The sequence below is a fragment of the Heteronotia binoei genome, chromosome 1 (assembly GCF_032191835.1).
Source record: "Heteronotia binoei isolate CCM8104 ecotype False Entrance Well chromosome 1, APGP_CSIRO_Hbin_v1, whole genome shotgun sequence".
Taxonomy (NCBI): Eukaryota; Metazoa; Chordata; class Lepidosauria; order Squamata; family Gekkonidae; genus Heteronotia; species Heteronotia binoei.
In genome coordinates, this window is record NC_083223.1 from 141,612,234 (window position 1) to 141,629,793 (window position 17,560).

Consider the following 17,560-nt stretch of genomic DNA (forward strand, 5'->3'; position numbering starts at 1 on the left):
TGCTCTAACTGTCAGGAAGTTCTTCCTAATGTTGAGCTGGAAATTCTTTTGATTTAATTTCAACTAATTGGTTCTGGTACTACCTTCCGAGGCCACAGAAAATAATTCCACGCCATCCTCCATATGACAGCCTTTCAAGTACTTGAAGATGGTGATCATATCATCTCTCAGCCACCTCCTCTCCAGGCTAAACATCCCCAGCTCATTCAACCTTTCCTCATAGGACTTGGTCTCCATACCCCTCACCATTTTTGTTGCCCTCCTGTTCCAGCTTGTCTATATCCTGTTCCAGCTTGTCTATATCCTTCTTAAAATGTTCCAGCTTGTCTATATCCTTCTTAAAATGTAGTGTCCAAAACTGAACACAATACTCCAGGTGAGGTCTTACCAGAGCAGAGTAAGGCAATATCATCACATCATGTGATCTGTACACTATACTTCTGTTGATACAGCCCAAAATTGCATTTGCCTTTTTAGCCACCACATCACACTGTTGACTCATTTTCAGCGTATGATCCACTAAGACCCCTAGATCCTTTTTGCACATACCACTGCTAAAACAAGTCTCCCCCATCCTATAACCATGCATTGGATTTTTCCTACCTAAATGCAGAACTTTACATTTATCCCTGTTAAAATCCATTTTATTGGTTTTAGCCCAGTTTTCCAGCCTGTCAAGGTCATCCTGTATCCTGTTTCTGTCTTCTACTGTATTTGCAACCCCTCCCAATTTAGTATCATCTGCAAATTTAATAAGCATTCCCTCTATTCCTTCATCCAAATCAATGATAAAGATGTTGAACAAAACAGGTCCCAGGACAGATTCTTGAGGTAGTCCACTTGTTACTCCTCTCCAAGAGGATGAGGAACCATTCACAAGCACTCTTTGGGTGCGATCTGTCAACCAGTTACAGATCCACCTAACGGTAACAGGATCCAAACCACATTTTACCAACTTGTCAACAAGGATAGTGTGTGGAACACTATCAAAAGCCTTACTGAAATCAAGATAAACAATGTCTGCAGCATTCCCCTGATCCAGCAAGGTAGTAACTTTCTCAAAAAAAGAGATCAGGTTAGTCTGACATGACTTGTTCTTGAGAAAACCATGCTGCCTCTTAGTAATCACATCTATTCTTTCTAAATGTTCCAGGACCAACTGTTTGATGATTTGTTCTAAAACTTTTCCAGGTATAGACGTCAAGCTGATGGGTCGGTAGCTACCCGGATCCTCTTTTTTCTCCTTCTTGAAGATGGGGACAACATTTGCCCACCTCCAATCTTCCGGCACCTCTCCTGTTCTCCAAGAATTCTCAAAAATAATAGCCAGAGGCTCAGAAATTACATCCGCAAGCTCTTTTAGAACCCTTGGATGCAATTCATCTGGCCCTGAGGACTTAGTTTCATTTAAAGAAACTAGGTGTTTATGTACTACCCCTATGTTGATCCTAGGTTGGAACTTCATACCCTCTTTATATGTTCTGTTTTTGCCATGATGAGCACTGTTTCTCTCAGAAGAGAAGACTGAGGAAAAGTAGGAATTGAGCAGTTCCACCCTCTCTTCATTACCTGTTACAATTTCACTTTCTTGCCCTTGCAATGGGCCTACCGTATCCTTGCTCTTTTTCTTACTCTGAACATAAGAAAGGAACCCTTTTTTTGTTGTTTTTATCATCTTTGGCCAGCCTAAGCTCATACTGAGCTTTAGATTTCCTAACTTTTTCTCTACAAGCACTGGTGATTTGTTTATATTCATCCTTGGTTATAAGGCCCTCCAATTCCTAAAGGAGTCTTTTTTATTTCTCAAGTCTTTAGAGAGCTGTCCATGGAGCCACTTTGGCTTCTTTAGGCTTTTTCCAATCAGCTGTCTATGCCCTGCTCCCTCTTTTGAATGGCTGAATTTTAGATTTTTTCCCCTTTGCTGCAGGAAAGACTGTGTAATGGCTAAGAAAAGCAGCAGATTCTTATCTGGAGGATTGGGTTTGATGTCCCAGTCCTCCTCCACATGAAGCCTGATGAGTGACCTTGGGTCAGTCACAGTTTTCTCAGAACTCTCTCAGCCCCACCTGCCTCACACAAGATGCCTGTTGTGGGGAGATGAAAGGAAGGTGATTGTAAGCTGCTTTGAGACTCCCTAGGATAGAGAAACGCGGGGTATAAATACTCTTCTTCTGTTTGAATTTTTTTTGGGGGGGGGACAAAAAAATTACATAAATAGTTCCATATCTGACACGCATACTGAAAAATCTAGAAACACAACCTCCAGGTGCAGCCAGGAGATCTTCTAGTATTAAACTAATATTCAGACTACAGAAATTTTCCCCTGGGAAAATGGTTGCTTTGGATGGTGAACTATTTATCATTATTTCCTGCGAAAGTCTCTTCCCTCCCTAAATCCCACACTCCCCAGGCTGTTCCCCAAATCTCCAAGAATTTCCCAACCTGGAGCTGGAAATCATACAAATGTTTCTGAAGCATTTCACTGGTCCCTCAAATACTGCAGCACAATGTTTTGCTGAGTGGAAAGGGCAATTATTCTCCATTAAGTGATTTGATGACTTCCTGTGGTGCTACTCTGCTTGCTTAGTCAGTTCTTTTTGAATGCTGGTTTAGGTTATATTTAGTCATCATGGCCAACTTCATTTTATTTATGATGGACAGAAATGTGACTTGTTTGTTATATTTGCATTCTCATTCTCTCCTTTTCTTTTTATGTTTAGAGCATGACTAAAAGCGTCTGGATTTTGTGAAGCCTTGAAGCAAGCTCCAGTTTGCTGTGATGTCTGAATATAGGTGCCTGGTCAAACTGGAGTTTGTTTCTACCTCACAAAACCAAGATTCAATATTACAGTTTTTAATTAAAAAAAATGTCATGATAAGAATCTGACTGAAGTATTCCAAAATCTAAGTGGGCAGCCATGTTGATCTGAAGCAGTAGAACAAAGTAGGAGTCAAGTTGCACCTTTAAGACCAATGAAGTTTTATTCAGAATGGAAGCTTTCGTGTGCATGCACATTTCTTCAGACGAGGAATCTGGTACAGTGAGCAGAACATTTCGACATGTTACTGTTTTATTGGTTTCTCACACTCATGCTACCCAGATCAAAGGTTTGTTTAATTTGTTAATTTTACTGTTATTGGATTTTAAACTTGTACCATTTTGCATTCTGAACCCCTGCCTACCAGCTATATGTAGCTCTGCTCACTGTACCTGATTCCTCGTTTGAAGAAGTGTGCATGCACATACGAAAGCTTACATTCTGAATAAAACTTTGTTGGTGTTAAAGGTGCATCTTGACTCCTACTTTGTTCTTCCAAAATCTGGCATCTTTTGTCATGCTCTGAACAAAACAGGAAAAAGGAGTAAATGTGTGGGCAAGACAAACAAGCCATGTTCATGCCCATCACATACAAATAGAGGCCTGTTACGGTGGCTAATGTATGGCCTAACTACGGGTTAGCACTACATTTGTGAACCAATTACCTCCATAGCTGGAGGCAGTTTTTTGTTGTTTCCCTTGGCAATATGTCTAATTATTTTCAGAGCTTTGTCATTTTCCTTCTGGGCTATCAGCCATCTTGGGGACTCTGGAAGACACCTGAAAAACCAAGAAACTAGGCATCATTAACTGATAGTAAAATACATGCCACTTTCTGCAACAAAGTAGGATCAAGTGAGAACTGGTCTAAGCATCAAGAAAGATTTCAAAAAGCATCTATATTCCCACACTGACTGCATTTCAGGAGAGGGGGCTGAAAGTGCCCAGGCAGCCAACTAGTCATTATGCTCGGGTATCTCTGAGATAAGCCAGTGTAAGTAGGAGTTACATCAGAGCAGTGCCTCAGTGCCACCCTTGGTCATAGGCCCTTGCACTGGTATGGCAGGGGGAGGGCTGGGTGTGTGTAGCAGGAGTTAGTTGACTCTCTGAGCTGCTTCAGCCTGGGATTGCCCCCAATCACCCACTGGCACGGCCATGCCCCAAATGCTCAGAGGAGCACAGGATGCTAACTATGGGTGAAACAAATCATTTTTCTCTTTTGTGGTAGCCCAAGCACTCAAATACTGCCCCCCTCCCAACACCCTCTCAAGCACCCAAACACTGTCTCCCTCAGCTCTACAAACCCCTCAGCCAACCATAACACATTAGGCAGGATGTACAACACAGGACTCTGTCTCAGAGCTACCTGCCATCCAAATTTAGACTAGCATGGCACTTTGGTGACAGGAAAAGCACAGAGCAGGCACTTAACACTACTGGGTGCTTGGGAATGCAAATATGCAAGAAGGAGATCAAAGTCCATACCATGTAGCTAACATGTCTCACTGCAGAACCCTAACAGGCACCCTCTCTTTGGAAGCTCAACCCAAAGAGGTAACCATGCACTGACAGGTGAGTAATGGCCAGAATTCCAGACTGCCTTCCTGTTCCTCTTGCACCAGGCTGGGTGCCACCCTGGCAATGCTAACTTCCACAACCAAGCCCAGCATTGTGTTTGTGCAGGTGCGGCCAAAGCCACTGCCCCCCCAGCACCATAACCCCTGTCATACACTGCTAGGTAGGGGATACCTTCAGCTTTGCATTGGGTTGTTAGCTCATCCCTTTGCCAGGAACCCCCACAAGTGGAGGATGGGGCTCAATGGTAGTTTGGAGTATTTGGCAGTAGCCCCACCTTCCTTGGTGGGTTTGCTTGCTGAGCAATCCTGGGACTCATTCCTTTGCAGGATCAGAGCCCTATACAGTAGCTACAACTGCTGTGGTGGAGAGAGTGATTATTTGCATTTGCTGAGAACTTCTACACAGGTCAGCTCAGTGTAGTTTGGTGGCACAAGCATCTGCCTTGGGGGGTTTCCAGGTGAATTCCCCCCTCCACAGGATGGTGTTTGCCATCACTGTGCATGTCTGTATTTTATTTTTGTGCAGGTGGTGCATCTTTTGACCTGTGGTCAGGAGGCCAACAAGCAGTTGAGGCCATATCCCACAAAGCTCTGTGCATCGTGCCTGCTGTCCAGGAACTTGGCCATGAGGTCTGCGAAGATGCCTGGTGGTTGCAGGTTGCCTGTGGGCATTCAGGCTATAGAAACAATGCTGGTTGCAGTAAACCAGCAGCTCCTCTCAGTAGGTAGGCAACAGATCCCAGCACCCAGTGTGTGAAGCTGGGGTGGGGGGGAGAAGTGAAGTGGCTGTGGACATGGGCTGCAGCTGAGGGGCTGCCTGATACAGGTAGACCCAACTCAGCTGCTATCCTCTGCTTTTCTGCAGACCTCTTTGCTAGGGTTGCCAACTCTGAGTTGGGAAATACCTGGATATTTGGGGGGTGAATCCTGAGGAGGGTGGGGTATAATGCCATACAGACCTCCTTCCAAAGTGACCATTTTCTTCAGGTGAACTGATCTCTTTTACCTGGAGATCAGATGTAAACCTAGACGATCTCCAGTCATCACCAGGAGGTTGGCAACTTTGCCATGACATATGATACTGATATTGTGGACCATCTTCACACCCTGAACCTTTTGCAAGGAGCTGTGGGAGAGAGGATTGTTGGCCTTTGGGTGCTAGGCATCAGTTGCTTCAGGTCCCATTATTTTTTGGCAGAGGGTGCACAGGTGTGCTATGAACAATACCCCACAGTCCATGGCCCCTCCCCTCCCTGCCTCTCAGCTGCAACATGCATAGGGCCTGGCCCCTGTTCCTGCTGGCCTACAATTCATTCTGTCCAACCTATCCATCACAGCCTTCCTGTAGCTCTTTGTGACCTGTTCAGGCCATGATGGAGTGGTTATTGGGGATGCTAGCATGAGGGTGACTCATACAGCCCTGATTCTCAGTCTTTTGGTTACCTCCCCACCTCTGGAACTCATTAAGGAGTGGACTAGTGTTGCCACAGGTATGCTGGCAGCTACCCCCTGGGGAAGAGATGGCCCTCAGGAATTCTGTGCCTTTATTTGACCTGTTTTGGTTGTCTCCCTTTGCAAGGTAAAACAACAAGCATAAGTTTAAAGAGGTTCTAAAGACATTTGGTAGATTAATGTAGTTTAATAGACCTCTGCATTCAGATAACTGCTAACCAAAAAATGAGTGATTTTATCTTTGGAAAGACAAACTAACCTGAAAGAAATTTTTTCTGACTTTTGGACTTGAACTGAGTAGACCAAGTCTGATTATTCTTCTGATGGGGCTGTAAAATGTGTGACTGCATTCTGCTTTAAATTCTCTTTTCCTGATGGTGTCTTTATGTTTTTGTTTTCCTGGGGCAGTGATGGGTAGGGAGGGGGCAAGAAGGGGATATAGTGAATTAGGAGATACATACCTGATAGGTGTTTGGCCATACTGTCATTCCTGACTGGTATTTCTGTACACAGAGTTCCACCTCCCCTCCCCCTCACATTGCTGGCTTACTGAGCGCTAGCAATCAGGGGATATTTAACCTACTGCAAAACCTGGAGTCTTTCAGAAAAGAGGCAAATGTTTTCCTTGTATTCTCTGTAAAGTGGGAAGGGGGGCAGCAATACAGCCAAAAGACTGAGCATGTTGTGTCCCCTTCTCTGTGATGCACAGCCTGCTTGTCCAAAAGGAGTCTTGGGAGGACCTGGTTTTGTATACCTTACCTGGTTATATGCAATGCAGGGATGGGGGTGGAGGAATGTTTTTTGGTTTTTTTTTATAAAAGCTGAGCATATAGGGAGATTACGGCTCCTACTCCTTTGTGACTCTCCCCCCCCCCCTCTTAAATTTGAGAGAAAAGCTTTTCTGCGTGAGGGAGGGGTAGAAGACCTGATAATTTCATCCACATTTGCGAAGGGTGGGAAGTTATAGCTAAGAATGAAACAGTTACCAAATTGATTAATGATCCACAAAACATTACTTGAATATTTCTGTATATGTTCTTATTGTGTATCTGAAGAAGTGTGTGTGCACATGAAAGCTTATACCCAGAATTAAACTTTGTTGGTCTTAAAGGTGCCATTGAACTCAAACTTTGTTCTATTGCTTCAGTCCAACATCACTACCCACTTGAATCTTTGCAGTCTCTAATTATTCATCTGTAGGCAGCATTTTACATATTTAAAATATGCCATAATATCCCTATCAACTTTTGCAGTGGCCACTTTTAAGTTCTTCCATGTTTTCCTGTGGAATGAGATTTATTGTGGGATAAGGATTGGCTGTTTACGTCTTTGGTTGCAAAAAGAGTAAAAACAATAAATACATAAATAAATTATATCCGCTTGAGTCCAAATGTAGGACATGTGACATCTGGATCAAAGTTCATTATATTTTTGGCAAAAAATATGGTATTTTAATTACAGCTATAGATTTGGATGCATTTTCTGACTGTGATGCTTATTTGGGAGATGTAGGAGAAATCTTGTTTACCAGTAATACAGCAAGAAGAAGAAGTTTGGTAGCGTAACAGCAAGTTGTAGCCATCTCCAGTGAGGAACTGCATAAGCAATGGCAGTGAGTACAAGGAGTCCAGCCGTAAAGGCCACTTGGTAAACAATGCCTACTGTCCTTCTGTAGCTCAAACCTACAAATTCTGTAACTTTAAAAAAGCAGAGAAATTGACACAGTAGAATAAATATATCTGATCACAGAATCTAGATCCCATATATCAAGCCACACTGAATTTCATAGATTCCATACACTCAAAACTAGTAAAAACATTTTCTAGTATGAGAAACCACTGATCTTTCAAAATGAAGCTTCTACAAAGCGATGCAGAGTATTTCTAGTTAGAAATAAAACACAGCAAATTCATTATGTTTCATGACCCAACCCAAAATGACAGAAAATATATAATCCTAATTAATCCATCAGGAGCTCAGAATAAAGTTTGAAGATGTCTTATATATTCCACCTCTTATCAGTGCTAGGCCTGACCTAGAACTGAATGGGAGACCTCTTAGAACCTACTGTTTATGGTTAGGGTTAGGACTGAACCCTAACCCTGATGTAAGGTTTATGTACCCTGATGTAAGGTTTATGGTACCCTTAATGTAAGGAGATCATATCCTACTTTTAATCTATAAAAAGAAACACAGTTGTGATGAGCTGCACATTTTTAAAAGCCCCAAAGTACTGTACAAACAGAGTAAAGGTATGAGAAGGGTTAATTTTTTACAGAGGCAGAGAGCCTTGATTGGCAGGCCGCTCTGAGCAATCTGCTTGGACAACATCAGCTGAGCAGACAGTCTTGAGAGAACTGGAGGCTGAGGAGAGTCAGTCAGATCTGTGCCTTCACTGAAGAAAGTCAGAATTCTGTCTTGCCTGAGAGAGTCTGATTTCATCCTTAGCTGAGAGCAGTTAAACACAGACAGGAGAACTGGCAAAAAGTGGCTAGGAGGTTTGGGAAGTGTGTGGAGGTTCCCATTCAGACCATGGAAAAGAGAAAGATTTTCTAGGGAGAGAAGATTATCCCCTACCCAGTTGAACAGGCAGAGTTATCTCTGAAGAGTTCTGAGATCCATGGCCTGCTGCAAATAAAGATTGCCCATAGAGACCTAAAAAGGTAAAGGTAGTCCCCTGGGCAAGCACCAGTCATTTCCGACTCTGGGGTGACGTTACATCACGACATTTTCATGGCAGACTTTTTTATGGGGTGGTTTGCCATTGCCTTCCCTAGTCATCTACAGCTGGGTACTCATTTTACCGACCTCGGAAGGATGGAAGGCTGAGTCAACCTTGAGGCAGCTACCTGAACCCAGCTTCTGCTGGGATTGAACTCAGGTTGTGAGCAGACAGCTCAGACTGCAGTATTGCAGCTTTATCACTGCACCACAGGACTCCTAAAGTCAGTCAAAAACTGGTGTTTCAAGGGAAGGGGTTTGGGTACTGAAAATAGTGTACCAGCCTTCTGGAAAACCAAAAGAGTTTGAAAGATACTTAAAGAAAGTGTGCTGGAGTGTTAAGGAAAAATACTTGAACAAAAGAATTTCAGTATAAAATTTCAAGAAACTGCAAAACAAAAACAAAACCCTTAACGGTTTTATCTCAGAAATTTCATACCCGGAATTCACCTGAACTTTCCCCTCTATTTCAAATAATATATTTTGATATTTTTTGAATTTTAAAAACATCTCAAGTGCCATTTTCAAGGGTTTAAGTTAAAGGATGACCCTAACCCTTCCCTCAGGTTCCTGGGCTGAGCAAATAGTCAATATATAGATTACTGACACAGGGCGGGATAGTCAGAGCTTCTTCAGGGGAGAAGAAAACACACTACCAGGGCTGTTCAGTCTGAACAGACAGAAAAACAGTAAAAAAATTGCCTCTGAGGGAGGGAAGGGGAAGTGGTCCACCATATCAGTGTATGCAAAGTGATGTATCAAATGAAAACTACTTTCGAATTAAAATGAAAATATTTCTGTGAAATCGAACTTTTATCTTCATTCAATTTAAACCATTAGAAGTTATTTCAATAATAGGTTAGATAGGATTGCCAACTGAAAATCTTTGTTATTAAATTTTAATTGTTATATTTAGTACTTATTAAATTTCAATACATTGTTAATATGGGTGCCTTTTTGAGATACTAGATGGAGTGTAAATTAATTTATAATCAATAAAGGGTATCAATTCTTGTCAATTTAATGTATTTTATTATTTATTACATTAACTAAGCAAATCTTTAAAAGAATTGCACCAATATCAGCCCCTCCAATTAAAATGAATTGTACACACTAATCTACCAATAAAACTAAAATGATTAAAGCTTGCAATTTAATTAATAGATTATTTAGCTTGCATGTATTTTTCCTTGTATTGCCCATTTGGTCTCATAATTCCACAGGCTCAATGTTGTCAGATAAAAACTACTTTCTTTACAAGATCATGCAACTGTAAACAGCCTTACTCAAGATATAGCCTGTTAACCAGCCCCCTTTGCTGACCAGTCCTTGTACCAACCGGAAGATTACCATCCATGTGTAGTTGGGTGCAAATGCCATGAGAACACCCGAGACAGAATTGACAAGTATGGTAATTAGCAGGCACAGTTTTCGGCCAAACCTGCAGGGGAAAAGGCACCTATCATTATTATACATATAATTTCCCCCCTTGCAAAATACCCATAATTGTTTAGATTGTTTTTCCCATCTATATTTCCTAAGCACTTTATTTATCTTCCTACTGCTTGTTTGAGAAAACAACTGGTATCTGCTAGTCTCAAGAGTTTATCATAATTCCAACACCAGGTTTGAATACCATTTGGCTTCACATTAGGGTTCCCGGCCTCCCACTGCGGGTGGATCTCCCCCCAATTTGGGGGCCTCCAACCTGCCGTCACAGGATTAGCCAGCAGGGAAGCCCTGCCTCTGAAGAGCTCTATTAGTGCCCAATGTGCTTGGCACAATTGCATTACCAGGAAGTGATGTAATCATGCCAGGGATACTGCATAGGGATGCTCTAGCATTTTTGGTAAAAAAAAACCCTCTATGGCACCACAAAGTTTATACCAAAATGTGCCCAGCACAATTATATCACTTCCAGGTGACATAATCATGCTGCGGGCACAAAGCGCACATGAGGGAAGTTTCCCTGCTGGCAGCCAGGTAAGACCTGGCAACCCTATTTCACATGTTGCTAGTCACATGCCACAGTATGCTCTCTTGTAGGCTGGATGACATATTTTTTCCAGAGAATAGAAGGCAGTATGCTGGAACATAGAATACTGCCTCACTGAGTCAGATGGTCTGTCAAAGTCAGCACTATCTATTTTGTCTTAAAGCAGCTCTCCAGGGTCTAAGGGAGAGGTCTTTCACACCACCTGCTACCTAATCCTTTTAACCAGAGATGACCGGGGTTGGACCTGTGGCCTTCTTCATGAAAATCAGATGATCTGGCACTAAGCCACAGTGAGTCATCACATTAATTTCACTAGCAAATCCATTAACTAATTTTTCAGACTTTCCTAGGGTTCCAAAAATTTGAAAAAAATCTATTTACATAGATGACAGGGTGATAAAAGTAAAAACCATATGCATCATGGAAGACCATGCTTCTTTAAGGCCACTTTGGTGCTCTCAAAACAAAATTGTGCATTCTCCTTCTTGTAAATTAGCATAAATCTTTCCCCTTAGTGGACAGACTAGGCTTGAATTGAGCCACTTACTAATGGTGGGGGCCAACAAATGTTAAAGTGAGATGAAACTCTTCACCAGAAATGGTGGGAAAGTAAGCAGCTATATTGAGAGCAAGCAGCAATGCAAATGTTTTACCTACCCCAAGACATAGTGACCTACTCAAAATTCAGTTGAAAGCAATTCTTCAGCATAAAAGTCTAGGGATGATTTTTTAAAATTTTATTCTTATTAAAGAAATAAATACCCCACCTGGATGTATAAAACCTGATTTACCTGTCTGCCATGTATCCAATGCTTATGGAACCAACGAAAAATCCCACATTCACACATGATTGAAATAGATCCAGTTTCCAGGCATCCTCACACACCAAGTTAAACTAAAAAGACACATATCAATGTTACAGAATAATGCAAGAAAATTTATCTCAGTCCTTCTATTATCTTGCCCAGTAACAACTTTCATCCTTAGCCTGAAGATGCTACTGGCATATTCTTCCTGTTAGGGTTCAGCAAGAATTCAAGATACAGTGAAATCAGTCAGAAACCCTCCAGGAGGATTGTCTTCCAAAGTATGTTCCCACTCCTCACCCCCTCAAATCAGTTTCTGATATTTGGTCTTTCTAGGCATAACTGAACATATACATAAATCAAGATGGGTAGCCATGTTTGTCTGTAGCAGTAGAAAGGAGCAAGAGTTCAGTAGCACCTTAGACTAGCAAAATATGTGGCAGGGCAAAATTTGTGGCATTTCTTCAGAATAAGTGAGCAGTGACTCATGAAAGCTCATACCCTGCCACAAATTTTGTTAGTCTTTAAGGTTCTACTGAACATATACAAGCAATACTTTTCTTTCTGAATAATTTGGGGCTCCATGGCACATAGATTTTTCTAAAGTTTCTTACCTCGCTTACAATGGATGATCCTGAGAAGTCATAAAACCAGCCATCTTCGCAAGCAGTAAGAGGAATATTGCTTTTGTTCCTGTAAATGGTAAATGCATCCAGCGGATTTGTGCAGTTCAGGTCAGTTGTGTTCCAGTTCACATCATACCTTTTGCACTGACTCATGAAACTGTCCCCATGGATCTCTCCTTTTGGAAGTGTATAATTCCATTCCTCTTCAAGACTCCAACCACATCTGCTACTTAATTCAGCAACTCCAGGACTCTGGCAGTGGTGCTCAGGTATAAAACCTAGGAAGACAATACCTACATAGATGGGTGTGAAGGCAGCAGAAAGCAAGCATAGGACAAAAAATGCCTTTTTCTGATACAAGTCAAACTCCCCAATGTGCTCTAAGATGTCATCTAAGGTTGGCATTCTTGCCTTTGAAGCAGCTCATTGAGAAGCACGAGTGCATGTGCTCTTAGGCACCGCTCTGCATGTGACTGGCAGCAAAGTTGTTTAAGTAGCAGCATGAAATCAGACCAAAAGTCAAAGTGAAAATGTTAATTCATTTTGTAAATTGACAAGTCATGTGTAACTATTAACAGCTGCATAAAGAGATCAGCCATGCCTGCAGTTACAAAACAGAGGTGTGGGAATTTTCTCCCCCCCACCCCCACCCCCATAGGCTGAATAGATTGGAGCATGCTCAGCATATTATGTAGCATTCATCTGGCCTAAGGAAGAGCAACAGCAGCAGCAGGGTGCAAAAGGCCAATGCAAACTTTGTTAATTAAATACTGCTTTTCAATAATTGCCATTACATCATTAATTATGTCATTATGAAGTCATGATTAGATATTTCCTTTCAAATAAAAGTAAATTCCTGGAGATTTGGGGATAGAGCCTGGGGAGGGCAGAGTCTGGGGAAGGAAGGGGCCTCAATGCAGAATAATGTCATAGAGTCCACCTTCCAAAGCAATCATTATGTTGTCTGAAGATCAGTTGTAATTCCAAGAGATTCCCAGGGCCCATCTGGATGTTGGCAACCCAAGTTTTAATGGTTCATTTCTGTTGTGAAAAATATATATTCATTTTTGTATGTGAAAAATATTATTCTTTTTAAATGTTTTTTTAATTCCTTAGCATCATATGTGTTAATGGTGGCTGTACCCGATACCCTGAGAGTTCGCCAGAAAAAGAGCAACAGACCAGAAGGGTAGGAAAGGCCAACACAAATTTTGTTGCTTTACAGCCCTGCTTTTGAATAAGCATAGGATTCAAGACTCAAGAAAGGAGTTTGCAATTTACCATATATAGCTTGGACATCTCATATACAAATCAAGTGTCTGAGAGCTCATTTGTGTACCCAGACTGGATTAGAGCACTAAATATTTATGCAATAGATAGATAGTGCTGTTTCTTTATGATATATTAAAAAAGACTTTGCTATGAAATAATATGTATGTATGCAAGTACCATCAAGTCACAACTGACTTATGGTGACCCCAGGAAGGGGCTTTCAAGACAAGTAAAAAGCAGAAATGGTTTGTCATTGTCTTCCTCTGGAGTCTTCCTTGGTTGTCTTTAATCCAAATACCAACTTTGCTTAGCTTCAGAGATCTGACAAGATTAGGCTATACTATGCTGCTTTCCTTCCTATGAAATAATAGCAAAGAAATTATAAGTACTGTTATTGATGGTTGTTATTATTACCTGTGCTCTTATTCATATTAAAAACTTTATTTTAATGAATTTTACATTAAAACATATGAATCACACAAATTACATCAAAAAGAGATCAATAACCTAGATCAGACCAGTGGTCCATCTAATCCAGTATCCTGTTTCAGACAGCAGCAGCCAGTTGCCATGGAGGGCCAACAGATGGAGCGTAAAGTTCAAGGGTTTCCCCTGATGTTCCCTCCTAATACTGGGATTCAGAGGTTTGCTCTGAAAATGAGGTTCTCTTTACTCATCATAGTGAGTAGCCATTTATGGACCTATCCTTTATGCAGGGCTTTTTTGGCAGAAAAAAGCCCAACAGGAACTCATTTGCATATTAGGCCACACCCCTGATGTCACCATTGTTTCACATACTTTTTTTTTGGTAGAAGTCCAGCAGGAACTTATTTGCATGTTAGGCTGCACCCTGACACCAAGCCAGCCGAAACTGTGTTCCTGCTCAAAAAAAAGCCCTGCCTTTATGAATCTCTGCTCCCCCCTTTTGTGGCCATCACTATGTTTACTGGCAGTGATTCCATAGTTTAATTTCTCATTGAAGAAATAAATGTTTCTGAACTGTCTGTTCTGAACCTATTGTCCATAAATGTCACTGAGTGCCCACAAGTTCTAATATTATGGGAGTGAGGAAAAGCTCTCCCATAATACTAGAACTTGTGGGGCACTCAGTGACATTTATGAGCAATATGTTCAGGAAAGACAGTTCAGAAGTTATTCATGAGACAGAAAAAGTAGGTGAGGAAAAGCTCTCTTCATCCACTTTTTCTGTCTCATGAATAATTTTATTAATGTCTATAATTTCCCCCTTAGCTATCTTTTTTCTAGGATGAAAAGTCCTAGACTCTTCAGTCTTTCTTCATGTAAAAGATTGCCTGTCCTCTTCAACATCTAGGTTGTCCTCTTCTGTACTTTTTTTCCAGCTCTGCAATATCCTTTTGAGATACAAAAACCAGAACTGCAAACAGTATTCCAAATGAGCTATAGAGCTCATAAAACTATACAAGGACATTACATATACCACAGAGTTATACAAGGACTTCACAATATTAGCTATTTTATTCTCAGTCCCTTTCCCAATTATCCCCAACATGGATCTCCAAATGCCCCCCCCATATATCCATGGAGAACATTCCAAGAAGAATTTTTCTTTCTAATAGCTGCTGCACAATGAGTTGATATTTTTATTCAGTTTCCCACTACAATCTCAATCTCAATCAGTTCTACAGTTGCCAGCCTTATGCCTGGCAGTCTCAAGGGTTTCAGGGGGAGGGGCATGAGAAGGGGAAGCATCCAGTTAGATTTTAAAAATTAATTTAAAAATTAATTTTTTTAAAAAAGGAATGTAGGGGATATGTCTGTTACTGGGAATGTTCTCCATGGATATATGAGGGGGGGGGGAGCATTTGGGGATCCATTATTACAATTTACAATTTAATGGTGTAAGCTTTTTACGGGCTTAGTTTGAGGAAGAAGCATACATGAACTGATTTATTACATTGAATTGTAATTTGGGGAGGAGGGAAGGCTGCATGCCATAGCCTGATCTCAGTGGATCTTGGAAGCTAAGCATGGTTGGTACTTGGAAGCGAGACCACCAAGGAAGACTCCACAGAGGAAGGCAATGGCAAACCACCTCTTCTTCTCACTTGCCTTGAAAACCTCTTGCTGGGGTTGCCATAAGTTGGCTATGACTTGATGAACAATATATAGACATTGTAAAATGAGACATTCTGTTTTTTAATCCTATCTTCTGTGGATGCTTCATTTTAAGAGTTCTAAAATGTTAGTGTGACTCTTTCAGTCAGTGTGCCATAAAAAAACTGAATAACAGAACACAGCAATAGCAAAGCAAGAACTGAAGTTATATACCAGGAACTGTGGTAAAATCCTGGTCATTCCAATGCAGTCACAATTCCAGCTGCCACGCTTAATAGGTTAAGATTTTTTTTTGGGGGGGGGGGATACTGATGGTGGGAAAGCAGAGTAATAAATAACTGAAGTAAGAATACTGGTAAAAAATGGGAGCTCCCAAACCAAAGACCTACATACTATCCATAGTCTCCCCCACCCAGGAGCTTCTTCTACTTCTGTATAATCAGTAATCCCATTAAATTTACAAAGTGGCAAAATCTCACACTTCTGGTAAACTATGTGCCAGCGTATGCACAAAGTGCAAGTAAGGGCATGTGTACTCTGAACTCCTAATGCTAAACCAGGAAAGCAGGTATTTTAAATTATCCATGTGTTGCTGGGCTGCTGGAAATGCTAAACCAGGAAATGCTGGGCTGCTGGAAATGCTAAACCAGGAATGCTAAACCAGGAAAGCAGGAATTTTAAATTATCCATGTGTTGCTGGGCTCCCCCAGCAATGGGGAGACCAGGTTTCCTGCTATAGCATGAAATCTCACACTTCTGGTGAACTATGTGCCAGCAATCTCACACTTCTGGTGAACCAGAATCTCACACTTCTGGTGAACTATGTGCCAGGAATGCTAAACCAGGAAATGCTAAACCAGGAAAGCAGGAATTTTAAATTATCCATGTGTTGCTGGGCTGCTGTGTTTCAGACAACATTTCAAATGTTTCAGTCTCACTGTATAAAATCTTATCTGTACATAAAAATATGCAAACCACAAAATCTTGACTTTATATTTGTGCAACTGAAAGAGGATTCTTTGAGAAGATTCTTGTATTTGATGCCAATTGCTGGATTTATAATGGACATTTAAAGAAAGAGAAATAGAGAATTTTTGACTATGTTTTATCTATAAATTGCAATACAGCATAACTTGCTTCACAGTTGATTTTGTGGTTTGCATTCTGTACTACTTTCCTGTGCTTTGTGCATACAAATAAGCAAACACAGTTTTAATACTGAGTAACCACTGGAAACTTGTGTACCTAGTAATGATATGTAGATGATGGTAGTTTCTGTCTGGAAAAAAAGAGAGAATGTGCCAAGTGCATAGCTGTTTCAGTGCATTATTTTATTATTGATATATTTATAAACCACTTTTCTCCTTAACAGGAACCCAAAGCAGCTTATGACATTGTTCTCTTCTTCTCCATTTTATTCTTAATATGACAACACTGTGAGGTAAGTTAGACTGACAGTGAATGATTAGCTCAAGAATATGGGGAGACCCATATGGGGAGACCAGGTTTCCTGCTATAGCATGAAATCTCACACTTCTGGTGAACTACGTGCCAGCAATCTCACACTTCTGGTGAACCAGAATCTCACACTTCTGGTGAACTATGTGCCAGCGTATGCACAAAGTGCAAGTAAGGGCATGTGTACTCTGAACTCCTAATGCTAAACCAGGAAAGCAGGAAACCACTTCCCCTTTTCATTGCCTGCTAGTATGCTGAGGGCTGGTGGGATACTTTCAATAGCAATGGCACAATTAATGCATGAATCTGATAAAGCAATTGTGCTGTTAACTATATCCAATCTAATTAATTACAGAGGAAGGTCATTTGCCGCCTATTCACACATTTTCCTGTGCCTCAACCACAACAGATCCTATCAGTCCTGATACTGTATTTTTCCATTTAATATTTAGTTTTTAATCAACAAAGACCCAACATGAGTCCCTGCACAACTGTACTTTCAAATGAAAAGAAACTTGGCCCATCTCTGAAGGAAAGAACTTCCTTTCATTACTGAATCTTGTTTTGACTAATTATTAAAGCCTGTGGTAGGTCCTAAGAGTCCTTATTCTTTAAAACAAGAATTCCACTGTGTTCTTGAGAAATTTTGTTTTAGGTTCAGTCTCTTTCCTTTTTTCAAACTACATTTAGTAGCTCTTTACCAAGCCTGAATTTAGCTCTGTCCCTGCCAAACTCA

At 41.0% G+C, this 17,560-nt stretch overlaps 1 protein-coding gene across 2 annotated transcripts in view; it reads right to left on the bottom strand.

Moving 5' to 3' along the window:
- The window catches only part of LOC132586871 (solute carrier family 22 member 2-like), a 42,782-nt gene extending 30,291 nt beyond the window's left edge, over nt 1-12,491 (bottom strand). Inside the window, exons 1-5 of one of the 2 annotated variants that reach the window (XR_009556392.1) lie at nt 11,986-12,490; nt 11,357-11,460; nt 9,856-10,010; nt 7,377-7,545; nt 3,485-3,599 (exon numbers count right to left, since the gene is read on the bottom strand). Coding sequence is in view for 1 of the 2 variants with exons in the window: in XM_060259011.1 (XP_060114994.1) it covers nt 3,485-3,599; nt 7,377-7,545; nt 9,856-10,010; nt 11,357-11,460; nt 11,986-12,402 (960 nt within the window). In the remaining variant the exon portion in view is untranslated. Of the gene's footprint in view, nt 1-3,484; nt 3,600-7,376; nt 7,546-9,855; nt 10,011-11,356; nt 11,461-11,985 lie in introns of both variants that reach the window. The other variant, XM_060259011.1, reaches the window with a different exon arrangement.
- Nucleotides 12,492-17,560: the final 5,069 nt, after the last annotated feature.